Source organism: Bufo gargarizans, chromosome 7 (genome assembly GCF_014858855.1).
Source record: "Bufo gargarizans isolate SCDJY-AF-19 chromosome 7, ASM1485885v1, whole genome shotgun sequence".
Classification (NCBI taxonomy): domain Eukaryota; kingdom Metazoa; phylum Chordata; class Amphibia; order Anura; family Bufonidae; genus Bufo; species Bufo gargarizans.
Window position 1 is genome coordinate 126,304,185 of NC_058086.1, and position 20,033 is coordinate 126,324,217.

Genomic DNA, 20,033 nt, shown 5'->3' on the forward strand with positions numbered 1-20,033 from the left:
GCTATCAGCCTATAGCAGGGCATGGTGGGAATTGTAGTGTCACAACATCTGGAGAGCCGCAGGTTGGCCAGCCCTGCTCTAAAGGAACAACTTTTAGCAAATGAAGCAGTGGACAAATGGCCCAAGGGAAACCCTTCTGTCCTGTGTGGGGGGCCTGGTTTGATCCTTGCTATGGGGCTCTTACTTCTCTATGTACACCACTGGTTGTCCCTACTTATTTTCTGTGAGCCTAATTGTAAGGCATGGACAAGCCTGTAGGCCAGGGACCTGCCTGGGATCATGTGATCCTCCGTCTTCGTATTCCCTGCCCTGTTGTGATCACTGGCACATTTGAAATGGAAAATGGCAGATACCATTTTACATAATCTGCCCAAAGTCTTGTTTGGAAGCGGAATATTTAGGAAATTCTGAAAGAATTACACTTGTTTAAGGGTACTTTCACACTAGCGTTATTCTTTTCCGGTATTGAAATACGGTAAAGGGTCTCAATACCGGATAAATACGCTTCCGTTTTGTCCCAATGCATTCTCAATGAAAAGCAATCCGTTCAGTATGCATCAGGATGTCTTCCGTTTCATCCCTTGTACGGTATGTGACCGGACAAAATACTGCAGCTTGCTGCGGTATTTATTCCAGCCAAAATTCTAGAACACTACCGCACTTGCCTGATCCGGCATTAACCCTTTCATGACCAAGGGTCATTGATGCCCCAGTGTCCAGGTCAAAATTTACTAATCTGACATGCGTCACTTTATGTGGTAATAGCTTTGGAACACTTTTACTTATCCATGCCATTCTGAGATTGTTTTCTCGTGACACATTGTACTTCACGATAGTCATATATTTGAGTCAATATATTTCACCTTTATTTATGAAAAAATCCCAAATTTACCCCCAAATTTTAAAAATTCACAATTTTCCAAATTTCAATTTCTCTGCTTCTAAAACAGAAAGTGATACCTAATAAAATATTTATTACTTAACATTCCCCATATGTCTACTTTATGTTGACATCATTTTGGAAATGTCATTTTATTTTTTTAGGACGTTAGAAGGCTTAGAAGTTTAGAAGCAATTCTTACAATTTTTAAGAACATTTCCAAAACCCACTTTTTAAGGACCTGTTTAGGTCTGAAGTCACTTTGTGGGGCTTACATAGTGGAAACCCCCATAAATGACCCCATTGTAGAAACTACACTCCTCAAGTTACTCAAAACTGATTTTACAAACTTTGTTAACCCTTTAGGCATTCCACAAGAATTAAAGGAAAATAGAGATGAAATTTCTAAATTAAACTTTTTTGGCAGATTTTCCATTTTATAATTTTTTTTTCTTTAACACATAGAGTTAACAGCCAAACAAAACTCAATATTTATTACCCTGATTCCGCGGTTTACATAAACACCCCACATGTGGTCGTAAACTGCTGTACGGGCACACGGCAGGGCGCAGAAGTAAAGGAATGCCATACGGTTTTTGGAAGGCAGATTGTGCTGTATTGGTATTCTGAACGCCATATGTTATTTATTTTTCTGCCTATCGTCTTGTGCAGGGGCTCGTTTTTTGCAGAAAGTGTTGAGGTTTTTATTGGTACCATTTTTGGGTACATAGAATTTTTTGATCATTCATTATTACACTTTGAGGCAAGGTGACCCAAAAATTGGCTGTTTTGGAACAGTTTTCATTTATTTTTACAGCGTTCATCTGAGGAGTTAGGTCATGTGATAGCTTTATAGAGAAGATCGTTACGGACGTGGAAATACCTAATATGTATACTTTTTCTTATTTATTTAAGTTTTACACAATAATAGCATTTCTGAAACCAGAAAAATGATGTTTTAGTGTCTCTATAGTCTGAGAGCCATAGCTTTTTTTATTTTTTGGGCGATTGTCTTAAATAGGGTATCATTTTTTGCGGGACGAGGTGATGGTTTGATTGGTACTATTTTGGGGGTCATAAGCCTTTTTGATCGCTTGCTGTTGCACTTTTTTTGATGTAAGGTGACAAAAATAGTTTTTTGGCAGTTTTTTTATTTTATTTTTATGGTGTTTCTCGGACGGGGTCTATCATGTGATATATTTATAGAGACAGTCGTTACGGATGCGGTGACACCTAATATGTGTATTTATTTATTTATTTTTTATAGGAAAAGGCAATTTCTTTTTTTAATTTACATTTTTATTTATTTATTTTTACTTTTATTATTTTCACTTTTTTTATCAGTTCCCTCTTGGATCTTGAAGATAGTTGTACTATGCTTTGCAATGCTCTTGCATTCCAAAGTATAATACTTCCAGATGTCCTGTAAGTGGCAGCACTGGACGCCTTTGCCATGGAAACCGGACGCTTTTGCAAAGCGTCCGGTTGCCATGGCAACTATCGGGTGCTGCAATCACAGCGCTGCAGCCCCGATGGTTGAGAGAGGAAGCTCCCTCCCTCTATTAACCCCATGGATGCCGCAACCGCGGCATCTATGGGGTTACAGGAGAGTGTCAGCATAGAGCTGACACTCTCTGCTGATGGCGGCGGCTCAGTAATGGAGCCGCCACCATCACACACAGCAGGGGGATCGGTGGCAGCGGTGGAAAGGGGGGGAGATCGGGGGGTACTGCCGACAATATTGAGGGAGGCTGGGGCAGGAGGGGCGGCTAGAAAATGAATGCATGGGAGGGGGCGGACCGCATCAGGGCAGCTGCCTCTAGAAGAGCTGCAGGCTGCAGATCGGGGGGGGGGGGGGGGGGGGTATTACGAGGACACTGTGATTTCATGCCCTGATCTGCAGAGCGCAGATCAGAGCATGAAACCGGCATTTTTTTCACTGTCGCGATCCGATTGGTTAGTCTGCACTAACCAATCGGATCGATTGTCGGTAAGGGGCCACTCTGGTCCCTTGCCGGCATTACTGCACTGTATGCTGTCCGTGACAGCAGCAGGGCAGGGGCAAAAGCTTTGCAGTGCTTGGATTAAAGAGCTGCCAGAACGTTTATATACGTGGTAGCTGCACGGGGTATGTGCAGCTATCACGTATGTATACAGATTGCGGTCGGGAAGGGGTTAATTTCCATTGAAATGTATTAATGCTGGATCCGGTACCAAGTGTTCCGGAAATTGCAGCATCTCCGACTCCTTTTTTCCAGTCTGTGCATGCGCAGTTCTTTCTAGCTTTGAAAAAAATAAATACCAGATCCGTTTTTCCAGATGATACCGGAAAGACTGATCCGGAATTTCAATGAATAAGTCTAACAGATCCGGATCTGGAAAAAAAAGATTTCTGTTTGCATACGGATTTCCAGATCCAGCAGGCAGTTCCGGCAACGGATTCTAACAACGCTAGTGTGAAAGTACCCTGAAATAGATATGTTTTCATCTCTAGTGTAGGCCTGTTTACAATTTACATTGGTCATTATACAGTATGTCATTTGTCATAAACTAAAGCATTTTCTATATCTTCTATATATTTAGTGGCTAGTCATAGTTTCTTAGTTTTCAAATGTTAAACAAATGAGACTTACGTATACATTGAGGAGCTTCGTTCCATCTTCCCTCAAGACACTGAGATTTTCCAGAAAGATGTCTGCTTTTTGTCATATAACCTTTATTGCATTCATACTGCAGAAATTCTCCAATCTCGTATTGATTTTTAATTTGGTTGAATTTTCCATTTTGAAGTTGGGGAGCCATGCATGTTACTAGGGTCAAGAAGAAAAACAAAATTTGTAGAAAATACAAATAGCTAAAAATGAAGCTAAATTGTATCAAATGTCTTCATAGAATTAAAGCAGATAAAATACCAGAATTCATAACATTACTAAGCATAAAAAATCTTAAACAAGGTTTCTATGTTCTCTAAAAATAATAAAACAGTAACATGAATGAAAAGAAAGCCTTAGCCTGTTCTAGGTGTCATTGTGACCTCATAGTATCCATCAGCTTTCAATTCAATCCCTACACGTCACAAACAGAAGTCATTATTAGACATATAGTCCTCCTTACAATTTATACCTAGCATTACTAGGTATATTCAGTTCATGTCCACATAATGACTTTCATTTATGTACAGCATATACACAGAGAAGCAGGGGTGTAACGCAGGGGGTGCCACCGCGACCCGGTGGGGGGAAAGGGGTCCGCTGTGCTCACATGGCCCGGCCCGTTACATGAAGACTGGGGGCAATAGGGGACACTACTAGGGGCAGTGGGCAGCACTACAGGGAGCAGTGGGGGGCACTACTGGGGTCTTTACTAGGGACAGTGGGGGACACCACTGGGTAAATTACTGGGGGCAGTGGGGGACTCTACTAGGGGCTGTGGGGGGCACTACTGAGGGAAGTGGGGGACACTACAGGGGACATTGCTGGGGCAGTGGGGGACACTACTAGGGACAGTGGAGGGCACTACTAGGGGCAGTGGGGGACACTACTGGGGACATTGCTGGGGCAGTGGGGGACACTACTAGGGACAGTGGAGGGCACTACTAGGGGCAGTGGGGGAAACTACTGGGGGCAAATGGAGGTCATCTTCCCAGCAGGCAAAGTACAGATCTAAACCTCCCAAGGTAACTGGCCAAGTTATAAAGCTGTGATCTGGATTTACAGTAAAATGACATTGCTTAGGCTTGTATTACACCTGACGATTTATCGGCAGATGATTGCTAACGAACATTCTTATGAACGCTCATTAGCGATCATCTTGCAGTGTGACACTGTCGTCGAATGCAAATCTTTTGGCATATTGAAAAATGATCATTTGCAGCTGGCAGATCGTGGTGTCTAATCACGATCTGCTGCCGGCAAAAAACTATACAGCATGGGGACGGGTGTTGGCACAGCGATTACTCCTCCCCATGCTGCAGAGGAGATCACTGCATGTTATAGCAGCAGTCTCCTCCACTAGCGAGCAGTCGATTGCTGGGATGGGACACTCCTTCCCAACAATCTTCTGCCACATCAGGCTGGGTAATATAACCTTTAAGCAAAGAGTAGACAGGCGGCTCACCTGCAACCCAAATGGAGTGAGGTGCTCACGTGTATGTTTACACCTATAAACAAATGCAAAAATAATGTGTGTGTATAGCGGGCGCTCAAAGCATAGGTAGTTGCATCAAATTGTTACATTTATTAAGCATAAAACCCTAAAACCTTTATACTAAAACATATGACATAGATATAACATTAAAAGCAAATAATATGATGGTCCCGGATAGTTAATGTACTAGAAAATCAAATAAATGATCAGATGGTAAATATACCAGAAAATCGAGTATAAACCTGGATGGTAGATATACCAGAATAGATGGTTGATATACCAGAAAATCAGGTGGATGATCGGACAAAAATCGGATAGTGTGTAATAGATAGAATGGATGGATCGAATGAATAATCTAAAGTCGATTGATATACATGATCAAAAACCACATAGATGTTAAAAGTCCTCCAGATTCTATTCCCAGTGGTAACATATAGAGTCACTTATATACTCAACAGCAGGGTATGTGACCACTGTAGGCTTGATATGATCAACATACGAAACTCCTATGTACGAACCTCTGGTATAGCCGGCAGTCCAATAGACAGGAATATACAAAGTAAAAGCAGTCTCTTTACTGTGTCTTCACCACCTCTCGGTGGTTATTCAGTTGGGTAGACCGCACGCCTGCTCGGCGAAGATTTCTTTTCCTGTGCCAGCAACAATAGTCCAGAAAAGATTCGTACTCTGTTGGCGTATTGCGCTTGAATCGAAGCTGAATCGAAACTTCTGAGTGTTGATCACGTGTTTGGTGGCGCCTCACGTGGCGTCCCACGTGACTTAGTACGTCACCTTTTTCTGATCCGGGACCATCATATTATTTGCTTTTAATGTTATATCTATGTCATATGTTTTAGTATGAAGGTTTTATGTTTAATAAATGTAACAATTTGATGCAACTACCTATGCTTTGAGTGCCTGTTATACACACATACACTATAACCTTTAAGCCTCTTGCACACAAACGTTTTTTTTTTCCGTTTACGCTCCGTTTTTTTGCGTTCCATATACAGACCGTATATGGTAACATTCATTTCAATTGATTTGTAAAAAAAAACCAGAAGGTACTCCGTATGCCTTCTGTTTCCGTATTTCCGTTCCGTTCAATGATAGAGTCCTATTATTGTCCACATAACGGACAAGGAGAGTACTGTTCTATCAGGGGCCAGCTGTTCCATTCCGCAAAAAACAGAATTGTCACGGACAGTGTACGGGAAACAAGACAATGCAACATGCATATATGACTCACTGGATCCAAAGCTAAGGAACCAAGGGGGGACCCCTGCACAAGACCTAGCACTTTCCCTGGCTGCTCAGCCTATGCAAAGATCCCAGAGGTGGATGGTTGCATAGCCACGTACCTCGACTATATAACCCCTGAACACCCTACAATAGTGAGGGGACACGACCACCGGCTCCCTACACCAGACACGGAGGGAGTCAGGGTCACCTGGGATCCAGCAAACAGAAAATAACAGATAAATGTACAGCACTTAAAGGGGTTGTCCAGGTTCAGAGCTGAACCTGGACATACCTCCATTTTCACCCAGGCAGCCCCCCTGACATGAGCATTGGAGCAGTTCATGCTCCGATGCTCTCCTTTGCCCTGCGCTAAATTGCACAGGGCAAAGGCATTTTTCTGAGTTCCGATGACGTACCGGGGTTCTCTATGGGGCTGACAGGAACCCCGGTGACGTCACCGGCACTGATGGGCGGGATTTGGCTCTGCCCTAGCCAGTAAAACGGCTAGGGCAGAGCTAAAGCCCGCCCCCAGAGCCGGTGACGTCACCGAACACACTGCCAGGCGGAAGTTACCGCCCGGCAGTGTGTATTTGAAAACAAAAGATCTAGCGCAGGGTACTGGAGCGCATCGGAGCATGAGATGCTCCGATGCTAGGCTCAGGGGGGCTGCCGGGGTGAAAATAAGGGTATGTCCGGGTTCAGCTCTGAACCCGGACAACCCCTTTAACTTTGTAGCAGACAGGAAAACAGGATAAGCATGCACACACACTCCAGGAAGAAGTATAAGCCGCCCAGTAATGCATTATGGGGCGGAATTTAAAGGGATGCAATTAGTCCAACTACATGACAGCTGAGAGAGGCTAACGAGATGAGGAACTGAATACCACAACAAAGAGAACTCAAGGAGGAGGTTCTGAAAGGCTTCTGTCAGAGCTTCTCAGTTGTCTGGTTGTGACAAGAATGCACACGGACATCATCTGTATTTTTTGCAGATCCATTTTTTGCGGACCGCAAAATACAGAAAAAGCCATACAGTCGTGTGCAAGAGGCCTTACTCCGAGTCACATCCCTTGTATATTGGTTAAGACTAGACTACAGTTTCCTTAGGGATCTCTCACATGAGCGATACAGATTGTGTCAGGATCTGTTCAGACAAAACCTGATGGTTTTGCTTGAAAGTTCTATCAGTTTTGTCTACGATTGCATTCAGTGTTTGCAATTTTTCTGTCCTGATTTTATCTGGATTGCATGTGTTTTTCATGTGTGTGTGGAAAATAAAAGCAGAATAGCAATAAACATCTCCTAGCAATCATCAGTGAAAAACACATTGCATCCAGATGCCATCCGTTTTTCACTCAAGCCCCATTAACTTCTATTGAGCCAGGGCTGCGTGAAAAACATAAGGTATAGAACATGCTGTGAGTTTTCCTGAACACATAGATCATGAATGAAAAACAACGCTAATATACACACAGATACATTAAAATGAATGGGTCAGGAGTCTGTTTGTGTGCAATACGTTCACTACATGTATCGCATCTGGATAGAAAACTCGCTCATGTAAAAGAGCCCTTATGATATGGAGCAGTGATGCCCAACCCACGGACCGCCTGCTGCATTTGGCCTGCGGGCCGTAGGTTGGGCATACTGCTCCATATCATAAGGGCTCTTTTACATGAGCGAGTTTTCTATCCAGATGCGATACATGTGCAGCACACCAGACCTGCAGGGTATAGCGACAGTGAGGTCACGGTATGGGCAATCGAGGGTTACTCACTTTTTGGAGGACCCTGGGCAGGCATGCAGCAGTGAATGAGAGGCAGACACTAGTTCCTCTGGGGCACACTCTGGGTGTAGAGACCTGGCCTGATGTTGGGTGAGGTGCCCTGGTTGTTGCAGGTGTTTAGAGTGCCTGAGGCAAGGTCCCTTTAAGGATCGTGACGCCAGTGCCTGTAACGGTGGCACACCGGTTGGTAGGGATAGAAATTGAGGTACACAGATTGTAGGGTGAACCAAACGTTGCTTTACTTGGTAAACGGTAAACAGTCCAACTTTGTATAGTCTATTACAGAAGTTACAGATGATGATGCAGTCCCTTGAACACAATGTCCCAAGCAGGCTTACTTCACAATGATGGCAGGTATTAATCATGCAAGATACTTGGAGGGCAAACAGTTAATGCTTTGCAGTACAATGCTGCTCTATCCCCTCAGCTATTCTAGCTGGCTGGATCCCAAGGCCCGGATGCCTAAGTGCTGGCTTAAATCCTTGGTATAAATTCCTTCCTCCAGTATAGACCCTTGCTCTTCACTTTATAGTGTCTCTGCTCATCAAGTTACTTATCTGTACTTGGTTGTGTTCTCCTCTCTTGGTAGGGAAACTGCAGGTTGCTCCCAGGAGGTGCTCTCCTACTACTGGGGTATCTCAACTGAGCTATGCTTAGCCTCAGGAGCTTCAGGCTAACGAGGTAACTCCTCTAGTCCCCTGGAATACACTAACCCTCCCCTGTCTGGGCCTTCCTATATATATCTAGGGCTCTCTAGCTCCCTCTAACGTCTGGGAGGCTAAACTGCACCCTGACAGGCCTGACACCCAGATAACACAGGGAAAATACATGCCCATGACATTCAATGCAATAAAACACATTAACCCCTTTTGTGTAGTGCCCACCTTTACCTAGTGGGACACTACACATGTAGTGAACGTCTTGCACACAAACAGACTTCTGACCCATTCATTTTAATGAAACAGTGTCATGCGGCCCGCGCAGTGACAGGACTTTATCAGCGCAAAGCGATGCTGCCTGTCCCTGCAATCTCCCCGCCCACCGCCGCCTCCTAGCTAATTTATCCACTGCACTTGCCTCTGTGAAATTGAAAAGAAGCGCCGTAATCTCGCACTGGCAGATGCATCGAAGTGCGCATGCACCGTCTTCCTGGCCTCTGCCAGGAAGACGGTGCGAGATTACGGCGCTTCTCTTCAATTTCACAGAGGCAAGTGCAGTGAATAAATTAGCTAGGAAGCGGCTCTGGGTGGGGGGATATCTGTGGTGGACACTGAGGGGGATATCTGTGGTGGACACTGAGGGGGATATCTGTGGACGACACTGAAGGGGGGATCTGTGGACGACACTGAAGGGGGGATCTGTGGACGACACTGAAGGGGGGATCTGTGGACGACACTGAAGGGGGGGATCTGTGGACGACACTGAAGGGGGGGATCTGTGGACGACACTGAAGGGGGGGATCTGTGGACGACACTGAAGGGCCCCCCCTTCAGTGGGATCTGTGGACGACACTGAAGGGGGGATCTGTGGACGACACTGAAGGGGGATCTGTGGACGACACTGAAGGGGGGAACAGTGGACGACACTGAAGGGGGGATCTGTGGACGACACTGAAGGGGGGATCTGTGGACGACACTGAAGGGGGGATCTGTGGACGACACTGAAGGGGGGATCTGTGGACGACACTGAAGGGGGGATCTGTGGACGACACTGAAGGGGGGATCTGTGGACGACACTGAAGGGGGGATCTGTGGACGACACTGAAGGGGGGATCTGTGGACGACACTGAAGGGGGGATCTAGGGAGGGGTGTGGGGATGTTGGGGTGGGAGGTCCTGGAGGGGTGTTTGGGTGGGAGCTCTGGAAGGGGTAGGAGGTCCAATAGGTATGTGGGGGTGGGAGATCCTGGCGGGGGGGGGCCATCATTTTTTTTGCTATGGGGCCCAGTCATTTCTAGCTACCCCCCTGATTGTTATGATTGGGAGGGCACTGGAGCGATAGAGCGCCTACTGTAGGAGAAGCCAGCGGGAGATGAAAGGCGGAGGGGCCTGCTCCTGGTGGTGTCGGGCACACGGCTCAAGCATGGCGGTGGAGGATCTGACTGAACCTAAAGACCAGACATCAAGGTAGACCTGCAGAATAAGGTGACAGCGCAGTATGTGATGTATACATGTGTGTAATGTATGTAGTGCAGTGTGTGATCATCACATACTGAACTACATACATTACACACATGTTTACATCACATGCCCCCTCACAGTAATAATGCCAAGATATGTGCCCTCTTCACAGTAGTAATGCTCACACATGCCCCCTCACAGTAGTTATGCCCAGATATGTGCCCTCACAGTATTAATAGCAAGATATGTGCCCCCTCACAGTAGTTATGCCCAGATATGTGCCCCCTCACAGTAGTTATGCCCAGATATGTGCCCCCTCACAGTAGTTATGCCCAGATATGTGCCCTCTTCACAGTAGTTATGCCCTGATATGTGCCCTCTTCACAGTAGTTATGCCCTGATATGTGCCCTCTTCACAGTAGTTATGCCCTGATATGTGCCCTCCTCACAGTAGTTATACCCTGATATGTGCCCCCTCACAGTAGTTATGCCCAGATATGTGCCCCCCTCACAGTAGTTATGCCAGATATGTGCCCTCTTCACAGTAGTAATGCTCACACGTGCCCCGTCACAGCGTTTGCATTTCTTTCTGGCAAAGCTACCTGGTTCCGGCCCACAAAATTTATACTAAGTCTAGTGCGGCCCTCAGACGAAAAATGGTTGGGCACCACTAATATGGAGCAATGCAATGTAGTACCTCAAGTAGCAGAAAGTGACCATATCGTGAGGAGAGTATGGATTCTGCAATCAAACCAGATTCAGGACTAGTTTATCAAGCCATATGTGACAGCCTCCCCAGCTGTTTCCTAGCGTTGATATTGACATGAGTTCTTTCTACTCTCCATAAATGTGTCCCTCTTGACTAAACAATATTGTGCCTTTTTTATGCTTCATTTTCTGAACTCCGATTCGGTTCAAAGGTACCACTTGGAACCGAAATGTTTTTTTACAGTACAAATTAATTTATGAAATATAAGTCTTGGGGTATTTCACCAAGCAATAACTTTGGCTCGTCAGAGCCAATACATTCTAATACTGTACAGAGCTCCTGCTCCGTACAGTATTAGAACAAAGTTTTATGCAAATCGACTTTGGATTTTTCATCCGAAGTCGATTTGCTCATCCCTAGCTGCGACCCACCACTCTGAATGTCAGTGAAGCCTGGCTGCAGTGAATGAAGAGCAACGTCTTGCGAGATCTCTGACCATAGTTCATTTGCAGACAATGACCAAGGTAAGTGAACAGAAAGCGAGAGGCTAGTATACTATGTTGGGCTTCTCAGCAATATGTATGCATTGTCTGTGTGTTAATCTTTCTCATTACGGAGAGTGCCTAGCATGTGTAGTATGTGTATGGAGTATTGCAGGCCAGGTAAAGCCCCTCTGGGTTTCTGGGAAAGATATTCAGACCAGCTTCCCTAGGCCTGTCTCAGGCCAGCAAATGTAAGATTTGCTAATTTTCATATATTTTTCCCAGAAACCCAAAGGAAAGTTGGCTGGCTTACGATGTTCCTCATGCATACTTCACAATCCATAGAAAAAAATAGTACCCCAAACAAGGCCTCTCAGACGCCAAGCAAGCTTTCTTTGCTCAGATCTGCTAAAGAATAGTTACCCAGAAAAAGCTAGGTTCTTGGTAAGAGACACCTAGTTTTCCTTTTAGAAAGTAGAGTAAAGTTGCTTGTATGTCTGTTTTCCATGAAAGCATTATGTGGGAATGCAAGCACAGCAACAGATTAAATACAATCTTGGCATGAAAAAGTACTAATTGAACAACTTAGGGGATAAATAAATACAAAACATCTACGTCAGCCTCACTTCTTATTTGCATAACCACCCCGCCCTCCCCAGATATGAAGGGAGTCATCCATACCTCCCAACCGTCCCGGATCTGGCGGGACAGTCCCGGACTGCAGTGGCTGTCCCGCTACGTAGGGAGCTATGTCCCGCTGTCTGGCATCTGTCTCTGCTTCCATAGGAGGCAGTGACAGTTGCATGTGTATTATGATGAAGCAGAGAGTCGGCATCCCCTCCCTGCTCCATCATCCCCCCCCCCCTGCCGGCTCTCCACACCTCTTGTCTGTGCAGGGGGCGGGCCGGCTGGCAGTCTTGGCCCCACCTCCTCCACAGATCAGAGCAGCCAATGTCCTGGTGCTAGGAACAAGGTAAGTATGTGGTGTTTATTTTTTAATGGGGGCACAGCTGGGCATATTGCTGGGCGCATATAACTGGACATATTACTGGGGGCTAAACTGGACATATTACTGGGGGAACATCTGGGCACATTAATGGGGGTACATAACAGGGCATGTTACTGTGGGAACAGTTGGGCATAATTCCATGAGGGGGCACATAACTGTGCATATTAATGGGGGCACATAAAAGGGCATATTACTGTAGGAACAGCTGGGCATAATTCTGTGAGAGGGCACATAACCGGGCATATTATTGGGGGCACAGCTGGGCATAATTCTGTGAGGGGGCGAAATGTGGGCATAAATACTGTTTGGTGGCATGAAGGGGGAATATTTGCCAGACTTTGTGGCTACCTGCCTCTTTGGGTGCTGTGGATAGGGTCCCCACCCCTAATAATGGAAATGCAAAAATACGGATGTACTGTGTGGCGGCCGGAGCGCTCCATCTTCCCATCTATACTCACCCTCTCACCTCTGGCGGCATAGTGCCTGACGAAGGCCCAATAAGGCCAAAAACTTTTGTGCATATACGTTGCCGCTTTTTCCAATTAAATTAATTCACGGAAAAAGAAAAACAACCCTCTTGCTGTGATTTTTGCATTTCCATGAAGGAGGAATAATTACTATGTGGGGGCATTAAGTGGACTGGTTGGGATTAGGTGCACAGTTATGTTTTCGGTGGAGTTAGAGGAATAGCCTAGTGCACAATGTGCTCATGCCGCTCTACAGAGCACTAGTGAGACCTCATTTGGAGTATTGTGCGCAGTACTGGAGACCATAACTCCAGAAGGATATTGATACTTTGGAGAGAGTTCAGAGAAGAGCTACTAAACTAGTACATGGATTGCAGGACAAAACTTACTAGGAAAGATTAAAGGACCTTAACATGTATAGCTTGGAAGAAAGACGAGACAGAGAGGATGTGATAGAAACTTTTAAATACATAAAGGGAATCAACAAGGTAAAAGAGGAGAGAATATTTAAAAGAAGAAAAACTGCTACAAGAGGACATAGTTTTAAATTAGAGGGGCAAAGGTTGAAAAGTAATATCAGGAAGTATTACTTTACTGAGAGAGTAGTGGATGCATGGAATAGCCTTTCTGCAGAAGTGGTAGCTGCCAATACAGTGAAGGAGTTTAAAGGGCTTCTGTCACCCCACAAAAGTCTTTTTTTTTTTTGGGGATAGTTACATTACTTATAGCGCGATATAGGAGAATATAATGTTGTCACTTACTTTCATGCGGCCGTTTCTTTAGAAAACAAAGTTTTATAATATGTAAATCCGGTCTCTACCAGCAAGTAGGGCGTCTACTTGCTGGTAGCCGCAGCAGAAAACCGCCCCCTCGCCGTGTTGATTGACAGGGCCAGCCGTGATCTCCTCCTCCGGCCGGCCCTGTCAGTATTTAAAAAATCGCGCGCCTCTGTTCATTCGGCGCAGGCGCTCTGAGATGAGGAGGCTCATCTCCTCAGAACTCCCTCAGTGCGCCTGCGCCGATGACATCACCGAAAGAGAAGACGTCATCGGCGCAGGCGCACTGAACAGAGGCGCGCGATTTTTTAAATACTGACAGGGCCGGCCGGAGGAGGAGATCACGGCTGGCCCTGTCAATCAACACGGCGAGGGGGCGGTTTTCTGCTGCGGCTACCAGCAAGTAGACGCCCTACTTGCTGGTAGAGACCGGATTCACATATTATAAAACTTTGTTTTCTAAAGAAACGGCCGCATGAAAGTAAGTGACAACATTATATTCTCCTATATCGCGCTATAAGTAATGTAACTATCCCCAAAAAAATATATGACTTTTGTGGGGTGACAGAAGCCCTTTAAGCATGCATGGGATAGGCATAAGACTATCCTTCATACAAGATAGGGCTAGGGGCTATTCATAGTATTCAGTATATTGGGCAGACTAGATGGGCCAAATGGTTCTTCTTATCTGCCGACACATCTTATGTGTCCTTCTTTGTTCAGTTAGAAAGTTGGGAGGTACAGTATGGTCATCAATGTATCTTCCATACCAGTGAATCCAATCAAGATTTGTGTTTTGGGTGTAACAAAGTTGTTAACTTCACTCACCATCACATCAACAAATCCATAAGAGAGGGGGGATATTTCAATTCCATGGAAAGTTATTTATCAAAGGAAAATACATTTGTGCCATCAAAATTCATGTGGCCTACAAAATGAACTCCTGTAAATCACAAGAACACTCCTTGTGGTTTGGTAAGTATCTGTAATGTTAAGTGTGAGTCTGATCTTGACCTTGACCTGTCTACTGGATACTGCTTCTGTCTCATCCCTTGGATTTATCAGCCTGGTACTTGTTTCTCTACTCCTGGTTCTGACTGCTGGCTTGTCCTCTGATTTTGTTTTGAACTTAAGTAACGCAAGTAACATCCTGACACCTTTTGTGGGGTGACCCTTGACTACGTTATTGCCTGTGTTACAGCTCCATCAATTCTTCTGAAACCAATTGCAGACTTTTCTGGGTATTACAACCAAAGCCCATAATTCTTTGTGTTGGTTCATTTTCACATCTCAGGTGAGAAACGTTACAGGATCAGAAATGTCTCTGGCTACTGAAGTGCTTCTGTGTTAGGACACACAATAGGAGATCTGCCTTTGGCAGAGGATTAAAGTCCAAGTCCAGTGTCAAAACTACTTTTCGGTCATCTAATAACAATAAAATGATTCTCTATGCTCAAAACTTCAGAATAACCCTTTTCAAGTAACCTATGAAGGGCTAATTAGGAGGTACTGATATTTAACTGTTCTCTATGTCAAGGGCTGACATATTAATGAGAATGTACAGACCCCCCAGAGCAATTCGCTTGGGGGACACATTGAGGCAATGACACCCCCCTTTTTTCCATTATATATTAGGTTAGTTCTTGTTCCTTCCCCCCTTCCCCCATTCTTTTTCCCTGTCCTGTTTTCCCATCTTATTTTTCAGGTAAAATTTCCTCAGTCAAGGTGAAGATGTAGTTTAATCCGGTTGGAACTGGTTCCTGTTTCTTCAGATGAAGATATGCGGCGACTCAAGCTATGCTCCTGATTGGTTGCTGCCTGTTGCTGGGGTAGATTTCCAGCGCTGTGATTTGTTCTCACCCCCACTGTGGGAAATTTCTCCCCTTTATATTCCCAGGTTCGGCGCTACATCAGGGCAGTCGACGAAGATTTGGACAGCGCTGGACCAGGATAGAGGATCTGCTGCGTCAGCTCATAGAGAAAGCGGAGTCTTCCGGCGGTGAAGACTGGCTGAAGACCTGCTGAGGATGATGCCGTCACTTCAGCCGCCACCATTGCAGCTGAGAACAATGCCGCCACCGAGGAAGAGAGGGGGCTGGAAGATAGGAGAAGAGCCATGCCGGAGCTGCGCACGGAGGAGCCTGTGGGTAGCCAGTGCCAGGAGGAGGAGTTGTCAGCGCTCCCTCGCAAAAGAGCTCGAAAAGCTAGGAGCACTTATACTCCTCCCCTGGAGGCGGGGCGCTGGCGCAGCAACAGAGAAGATGGTGTGGCTTCATGCCGGAGCCTGAGGTCCTTCAGGAGCAGCGAGAGCAGAGGACAGAGCGTCGGAGCACTCTGTACAGCAGTGCCCAGCACCAGCAGGGGGCATCGTCATCAACAAGCTGCCACAGTGGATTTAAATTCACAGCTCAGCAATCTTCAAGGAGCTCAGCAAGAAGTTTTGGGGCTGCCTGTTGAGAGGCTCCCACCCCCTGTGGTTGAGCTGTCTCCAGGCCCCCTGGGTATACCACCACACCAGTCAGCTGCAGCCTCTGGTCCAGTCCAGGAGGGACAGCCTGTGGGTGAGAATATCAATGTTTTGTCTGCATCTGATTCAGCTTTGTTAGCTGGTTTGGTTAAGCTGCTAGTGGAGGCCACTGGCAGGCGAGGGGTTAATTCAGCTTCAGATGTTTGGAGCTCTAATTCAGTTCAAGTGGTTAAGCCGCCTAGTGTTGACAGTGGCTGTGTTTTACCTAATACTGAAAATTTACCTAATATTGAAAAAGTTGCTGGTGTTAAAAAGACTTGTATTAAGGAAGCTTTGGCTTGTGAGGTGTCACCTCTGGGTTTTCATTTGAGCAGTAACATCAAAGAATGTATTTGGCGGAGGGAATATGTGGAGTTAATAGCGTTATTGCCATCTGCCAAAGAACATGTAGTATTGTAGTTAGAAAAGATGATAAAGTGGATGATGAAAAAAAACTTTTTCTCCCCAGGTCATTTAATAATTGGCTTCAAGCCTTTTGTATTTATTCTGCGGTACTGGGTGAGAAGCATCCTGAGTTTTGCTCAGGTTTATTTCAGCACCTGGACATAATTATTGAAGCGTACCGGAATTTTGGTGGGATGGCTTGGTTTCAATATGACAAGTCATTCCGCCAAAAGCTGGCGGCTCATCCGTCTCTTAAATGGGGAGTGAAGTATATTGGTCTGTGGGTGAATTTAACCCTTTCATGACCAAGGGTCATTGATGCCCCAGTGCCCAGGTCAAAATTTACTAATCTGACATGCGTCACTTTATGTGGTAATAGCTTTGGAACACTTTTATTTATCCAAGCCATTCCGAGAATGTTTTCTTGTGACACATTGTACTTCATGATAGTCATAAATTTGAGTCAATATATTTCACCTTTTTATTTATGAAAAAATCCCAAATTTACCAAAAATTTTGAAAAATTCACAATTTTCTAAATTTCAATTTCTCTGTTTCTAAAACCGAAAGTCATACCTAATAAAATATTTATTACTTAACATTCCCCATATGTATACTTTATGTTGGCATCAGTTTGGAAATGTCATTTTATTTTTTTAGGACGTTAGAAGGCTTAGTTAGAGTTTAGAAGCAATTCTTAAAATTTTAAAGACAATTTCCAAAACCCACTTTTTAAGGACCAGTTCAGGTCTGAAGTCACTTTGTGGGGCTTACACAGTGGAAACCCCAAATAAATGACCCCGTTGTAGAAACTACACCCCTCAAGTTACTCAAAACAGATTTTACAAACTTTGTTAACCCTTTAGGTGTTCCACAAGAATGAAAGGAAACTGGAGATTAAATTTCTAAATTTCACTTTTTTGGCAGATTTTCCATTTTATAAAAAAAAAAAATTTTTTAACCCATTGAGGGTTAACAGCCAAACAAAACTCAATTTATTACCCAATTATTATTTATTACCCTGATTCCGCGGTTTACAGAAACACCCCACATGTGGTAGTAAACTGATGTAAGGGCGCACGGCAGGGCGCAGAAGAAAAGGAGCGCCGTATGGTTTTTGGAAGGCAGATTTTGCTGAACTGGTTTTAGATGCCATGTCCCATTTAACCACCCCATTTAAGCCCCCCTAGCTTAAACAACCTTAATGACCAGACCACTTTTTACAATTCTGCACTACACTACTTTCACTGTTTATTGCTCGGTCATGCAACTTACCACCCAAATGAATTTTACCTCCTTTTCTTCTCACTAATAGAGCTTTCATTTGGTGGTATTTCATTGCTGCTGGCATTTTTACTTTTTTTGTCATTAATCGAAATTTAACGACATTTTTGCAAAAAAATGAAATTTTTCACTTTCAGTTGTAATTTTATTTTTTTAAAACGACATCTATATATACATTTTATGCTAAATTTATTGTTCTACATGTCTTTGATAAAAAAAAAATGTTTGGGTAAAAAAAAATAGTTTGGGTAAAAGTTATAGCATTTACAAACTATGGTACAAAAAATGTGAATTTCCGCTTTTTGAAGCAGCTCTGACTTTCTGACCACCTGTCATGTTTCCTGAGGTTCTACAATGCCCAGACAGTAGAAAAACCCCACAAATGACCCCATTTCGAAAAGTAGACACCCTAAGGTATTCGCTGATGGGCATAGTGAGTTCATAGAACCTTTTATTTTTTGTCACAAGTTAGCGGAAAATGATTAATTTTATTATTTTTTTCTTAAAAAGTCTCATATTCCACTAACTTGTGACAAAAAAATAAAACTTCCCTGTACTCACTATGCCCATCATGAAATACCTTGGGTGTCTTCTTTCCAAAATGGGGTCACTTGTGGGGTAGTTATACTGCCCTGGCATTTTAGGGGCCCTAATGCGTGGGAAGTAGTTTGAAATCAAAATCTGTAAAAAAATTGCCTGTGAAATCCTAAAGGTGCTCTTTGGAATGTGGGCCCCTTTGCCCACCTAGGCTGCAAAAAAGTGTCACACATGTGGTATCGCCGTACTCAGGAGAAGTTGGGGAATGTGTTTTGGGGTGTCATTTTACATATACCCATGCTGGATGAGATGCAGCATGTCTAATTCTGTCCGTAAACGTATACCTGTCATCCAGCGCCTAAATAATAGGTCTACAATTTATATTCAGCTAAATATATGTTTACTGCTGTGGCTGGTAAAGTTATTTAGTGTCCGTCAAAGCACAGTTTTTGTTCTGGGTTGAAATACAATTCCCAACTTAGCAATTCCCTAAATCAGTAGTTTCTGCTGTATCAGGCCAAGTTAAAATCTATCCATAAAAGGGTATAGTACATTGAAGGTGCTGATAGGGTCATCCTCAATAACTTCACACGCTACCGTGCATTTCGAAGTCTAATTCTGTCCGTAAAAGGGATACCTGTCATCCAGGGCCTAAATACTAGGCCTACAATTTATATTCAGCTAAATCTGTGGTTACTGCTGTGCCTGTATTAGTGTAATACGGTACCTAAATAGATAGCCAGATAGTGTTAGGTAACTGTAAAAAAAGGCCTGAATTTGAATTCAATACATTGGGCCAAATTATTTTTTTCTTATTGTGGTAAACGGTAACAATGAGGAAAACATCTAGTAAGGGACGCGGACGCGGACATGGTCGTGGTGGTGTTAGTGGACCCTCTGGTGCTGGGAGAGGATGTGGCCGTTCTGCCACAGCCACACGTTCTAGTGTACCAACTACCTCAGGTCCCAGTAAACGCCAGAATTTACAGCGATATTTGGTGGGGCCCAATGCCGTTCTAAGGATGGTAAGGCCTGAGCAGGTACAGGCATTAGTCAATTGGGTGGCCGACAGTGGATCCAGCACGTTGACATTATCTCCCACCCAGTCTTCTGCAGAAAGCGCACAGATGGCGCCTGAAAACCAAGCCTATCAGTTGTGTCACATCACCCCCATGCATATCAGGGAAACTGTCTGAGCCTCAACTTATGCAGCAGTCTCTTATGCGGTTTGAAGACTCTACTGGCAGGGTTTCCCAAGGGCATCCACCTAGCCCTTCCCCAGCAGTGGAAGACATAGAATGCACTGACGCACCACCACTTATGTTTCCTGATGATGAGGACATGGGAATACCACCTCAGCACGTCTCTGATGATGAAACACAGGTGCCAACTGCTGCGTCTTTCTGCAGGGTGCAGACTGAACAGGAGGTCAGGGAGGAAGACTGCGTGGAAGACGATGCAGGGGACGATGAGGTCCTAGACCCCACATGGAATGAAGGTCGTGCCACTGACTTTCAGAGTACGGAGAAAGAGGCAGTGGTGAGACCGAGCCAACAGTGGGCAAAAGCAGAACACCCGCCGCCAAGAGAATCCGCCTGCTAATGGCCACCTCCATTTGGGACCGAGCACCCCAAAGGCAGCTTCAAGGAGTTCCCTGGCGTGGCAGTTCTTCAAACAATGTGCTG

At 44.8% G+C, this 20,033-nt stretch overlaps 1 protein-coding gene across 2 annotated transcripts in view; it reads right to left on the reverse strand.

Annotated features, from left to right (window-relative positions):
• The window catches only part of LOC122943120 (coagulation factor XIII B chain-like), a 447,010-nt gene that overhangs the window by 299,529 nt on the left and 127,448 nt on the right, over positions 1 to 20,033 (reverse strand). For both annotated transcript variants that reach the window (XM_044300587.1, XM_044300586.1), the window contains exon 5: positions 3,514 to 3,690. In XM_044300587.1, the coding sequence (XP_044156522.1) occupies positions 3,514 to 3,690 (177 nt within the window). The remainder of the gene's footprint in view (positions 1 to 3,513; positions 3,691 to 20,033) is intronic.